Consider the following 4,108-nt stretch of genomic DNA (forward strand, 5'->3'; position numbering starts at 1 on the left):
CTTGCTGACCGACCTGCATTGGCTGCACATCATCCACTGTCATAATGTCAATCTCTTCCTCTGAATCAGAAGCATTGGATGCTTCTTGTGATGTACTGCACTCTTTTTTTTGTTTTTTACTGCCTGGTGCAGATTGACCAGTGGAAGATGGATCCACAGAACTGCCTGTTCCAGCTGTCTTTCTTTTTTCTCCCGCAGATAGATTAATGGCATCAGGCTCCTTCCCTCTAGGAGCTCTTCCGCTTCCCTGGCACGCTGCCACAAGAAAAACAAGAACTAGCGCGCTGCCAGTTAGTATTTTTCTTAGCTGTTTTTTCTCGAAACCATTAAAGAATACTAGATAGTTCATTGAATGCAAACTCTTTAAATAGTTTGCAAAACTGGCGAGATCAGTATTTACTTGTTGATTGGTTACATGATGATCACAAAGGATACAAATAAACAATAAAGTATTCTCGGGTTATATTGGCTTTCTATATTGCCTCGTACCGGCTCTGTGGCAATATATCTCAAAAAGGTTATGGTTTAGCAAGGCAAAACCAACAATCTTCAAGCTATATCTACTGATCAATCACTGCTCAGATACACTGGTTAATAGAGCACTGCAATCAGTCTGTGCACATACAGCACATACAACAAATGAGAGCAGTAAGTGTCTAGTAGGCCAATTATTCACTCTTCAAATACTCAGCCAATGGTCTGCAACAGAGGCACCAATAGAATAACTTAGCAAATTAAAACATTTTTTGCAATTAAAACTTTTATAACGGACATATGAGAGAAGTCAAATTAGTAATAGATCTAGAGGGAATATTAAAAGCCTATAAAACGATTGGCAGCAAATATGACATGGAAGAGCTTTTTGGATGCTATTCTGATATGTTATATATCACTATACTAAGACATGTACTTGATAAAAATATAAGAATAGAAAGCAAGCTGTATAGCGATGAAGAGAAAAAATTCTTGGAAAATGCAATTAAGAATCGTATGTATGAACAATTTATGTACAATGATGAGACAAATGAAAATGGAACTATGTTTAAATTAGGAAAGAGTTTAAGTCATAGCAGAAATAATCCGCAATATGACTATAAGCCTACTCGCCTGCTTAATGATCTTATGGAACCAAATATATTTATATACAACGCAGAACAAGGGATAAATATGCAGTATGACATGAACAAAGCAGTAGAGAGCCTAGGGATAGATGATGTGAAGTCAAGCTTGGGCACTCGAGAGTACACGCTAAAGATTGATGACACAAAGTTTACGAACCCAGAAAGCTTGTACTGGTCCACCTCTATAAGTCTAAACAGAGAGTTTTTCTCTGTTTCAAACAATTTAGAAAATTTACGTAATTTAGCAGATATGAATATTTTAGCAAAATACTCATCAGAGGAAAAACAGTACACTCTAAAGGAGCTGTACAACAACAAATATGAAAAAACCAATGTATCTTTAGCAGACTACGGGCTATGTCTTATTTTCGAAAAAATTAATGAAATTAGAGCTTTAGTTAAAGAAATCAAAGCAGCAGAAGCCGCCTCTGACAAAAATGCTCTGAATGAAATTAAAAAGGAAATCAGTGCTTTGTTCAGCTCTGGTGACTTGAGAATAGCTGTTTCTGTTTACAACAATATCAGATATATTATGCGAGAGAAAAAAATCCATAGCTCCTTTATTAAAACATTGGAGCACATAGTAAATAACGAGAAAGTCTTAGAAGAAAAGGACGGACAAAAGATACTGAAGCTAAACACAGACTTAAGCACTTTCTATATGGACCATATAACTAGCACAGGCTTGGAGCAAACAGTGAAAGATACAATGGGTGAACTAATTAGAGAAAAAGTAGAAAATTCTAGTTCTTGCACCCAAAAAAAGGAAGAATGTAAGGAAAAAGAGGCAGCATTAGAAGAATGGAAGAGGACAACTAAACCAGATTCGCAGGACTATGCTCAAATAGAAAGCAAAAAGATAGAAGAGATAGAAAGCCTAAAATGTGAGATTAACCATTTGAACAATGATCGTATGGTTTTACTATGGAAATTAAGAAAAGAAAAAAGAAAGCTTGATGATATTTTCAAAGTTCAAAATAGGTTTAGATACTTATTTCTAATAAGCTCAGACCAGAAAAAATACTTGATCGAAAAGATGAAAGAGCTGGTAGAAGCACATGGCGTAAAAATGGTCATAGATCGAGTAGAAACAGAGCTAAACAGACTAAAAACATCTGAACAACCAGAGGCAAACAATGCGCTTAAAGAGCACCAAGAATTAGAAACAAAATTAAAGGAGCCGCAAGAAGAAGCAGAACCATCCGCAGAAGGGATAGAAAAACAAAAAGCACCCAAAATGCAGAGCACAGAAGATTCTACACAACAAGTAGCACCAAATGACCAAGAAGAGCCTAGTAGAAACAAAATATTAGAAGAACAGACACAGTCACCATTCGACAAACAGTCACCATTCGACAAACAGCCACCATTCGAGGAACAAGCACCACCGCATCCAGCACCCACAAAAAGCAAGTTTATTTCAGCCCTAAAGATTGTAGTGTCCGTGTTCTTAGTTGTTCTTTTTATAGTATTAACACTGATCTTTGGCTACAGAATAGAGAACAGAATGAAAAGCACCAACAACTAAATAAGTGATCACTGACATACAACGATCACACTACACAGTGAATACTCTCCAAAGCACTACTAACTGTGCTCTCTTAAGCTATCTGATCCTAACTACCTGACTATCCAGTCAACATTATGAATAAACTGCACTTATTCTTATTCTTACTCTTCATTCTTTCTCCACTGCCAATGAGCACTTCTCCCCTTCATACCACCAGCACCCCTTCTCTCTTCTCCTTCACTTACTCTCTCTCTTCTACTTTCTTCTCTTTGTTCTTCCAGTCCTTTCCTGCACAATATAAAATAAAACTCTCCAAAATAAAACACAAGAAATAAAACTCTACTAGCCCTCTTCACTCTCTGTACTATTTATTATTTTATTTTATTATTTTATTTTATTTTCATTTTGTTTTCTGTACACTATACAATTATTTAAATTAATTTATTTGCACACTGCACTCTGAGCCTGCTCCTGCTGCAGCCCGCTGCCACAAGGCCAGTGCAGAGCAGATAGATACACAGCAGTGGCACCACACATCTGTCTTTTGCCTGTTTCCTTTACTGACACATACACAAGATAGATTAGAAATAGAGTTTATGGCGCATTTATTCTGCAAAGGAACAGGACTGAGACACAACAGATAGCTGGTGCTGACAGAGAGGTGCTAAACTTGTCTCTATCCCCAAGCTATATCTACTGATCAATCACCGCACAGATACACTGGCCAATAGAGCACTGTAATTAACTCGTGCAAACACAACAAATGAAGCAGCTAGTGCCTAGTGGACCAGTCAGCTGCTCTGAGAATATTCAGCCAATATCTGATAATAATGGCACCAGTAGAATGAATAACTCAACAAATTAAAACATTTTCTGCAATTAAAACTTTTACAATGAACATGAAAGAAGTTAAAATAAATATCAACGTAGAGAAAATATTCACAGCATGCCAGGGCATCAAGTCCACTGATAATCTTCTGAAGCACGACACTCCAAAAGACTACACAGATCTGATAGACCGTATATTTAAAGACAGTTTCAAGATAGTAAGCGGTGCAAACAATACTGGAGAAGAAGTACAGATCTTGGAAATATTTAAGCGTAGAGCGCAAGAATACTTTGCATACAATACATATGGAAAACATGCCATGCATGGTCTATACAAGGCACTGCAGAGCAAAAAAAAAGATGAAATAAGAAAGCATTCCATCAGTGTAATCAATGATGTTATAAAGCCAAACACCCACATATACAGCCCTTGCCTTGGAATACACATACAGGATGACAGGAGTAAACATCTGGGGATCGACATAGATGACGAGATGCCTGACCTAGCAAGCCCAAGAACACGCACTCTGAGGCTTGATGATAAAAGTTCTAACTTGATTTCCATGTGGCATGATATCAAAGAAAGACTGGATAAGGAGTCTCTCTGCCACATTGCAAACCTGCTCTACTCGGAGAATAGCAAGCATGG

General features: G+C 37.3%; 3 protein-coding genes across 3 annotated transcripts; 2 read left to right on the forward strand and 1 right to left on the reverse strand.

Annotated features, from left to right (window-relative positions):
- Nucleotides 1-349, reverse strand: NEMIN01_2461 (uncharacterized protein; the record flags this gene model as incomplete). The annotated part of the gene is made up of 1 exon (XM_051478403.1): nucleotides 1-349. A coding segment is annotated over one exon (349 nt), but the record flags the coding sequence as incomplete, so codon positions are not given.
- A 425-nt stretch (nucleotides 350-774) lies between these two features.
- On the forward strand, nucleotides 775-2,649 carry NEMIN01_2462 (uncharacterized protein; the record flags this gene model as incomplete). Its single annotated transcript, XM_051478404.1, has 1 exon — nucleotides 775-2,649. One exon carries the CDS (start codon nucleotides 775-777, stop codon nucleotides 2,647-2,649), a length of 1,875 nt encoding a protein of 624 aa, XP_051334364.1.
- Nucleotides 2,650-3,524: 875 nt separating this feature from the next.
- NEMIN01_2463 (uncharacterized protein) lies at nucleotides 3,525-4,106 on the forward strand (the record flags this gene model as incomplete). Its single annotated transcript, XM_051478405.1, has 1 exon — nucleotides 3,525-4,106. A coding segment is annotated over one exon (582 nt), but the record flags the coding sequence as incomplete, so codon positions are not given.
- Nucleotides 4,107-4,108: the final 2 nt, after the last annotated feature.

The sequence above is a fragment of the Nematocida minor genome (genome assembly GCF_024244105.1).
Source record: "Nematocida minor strain JUm1510 chromosome Unknown 7839, whole genome shotgun sequence".
Lineage (NCBI taxonomy): Eukaryota > Fungi > Microsporidia > Nematocida > Nematocida minor.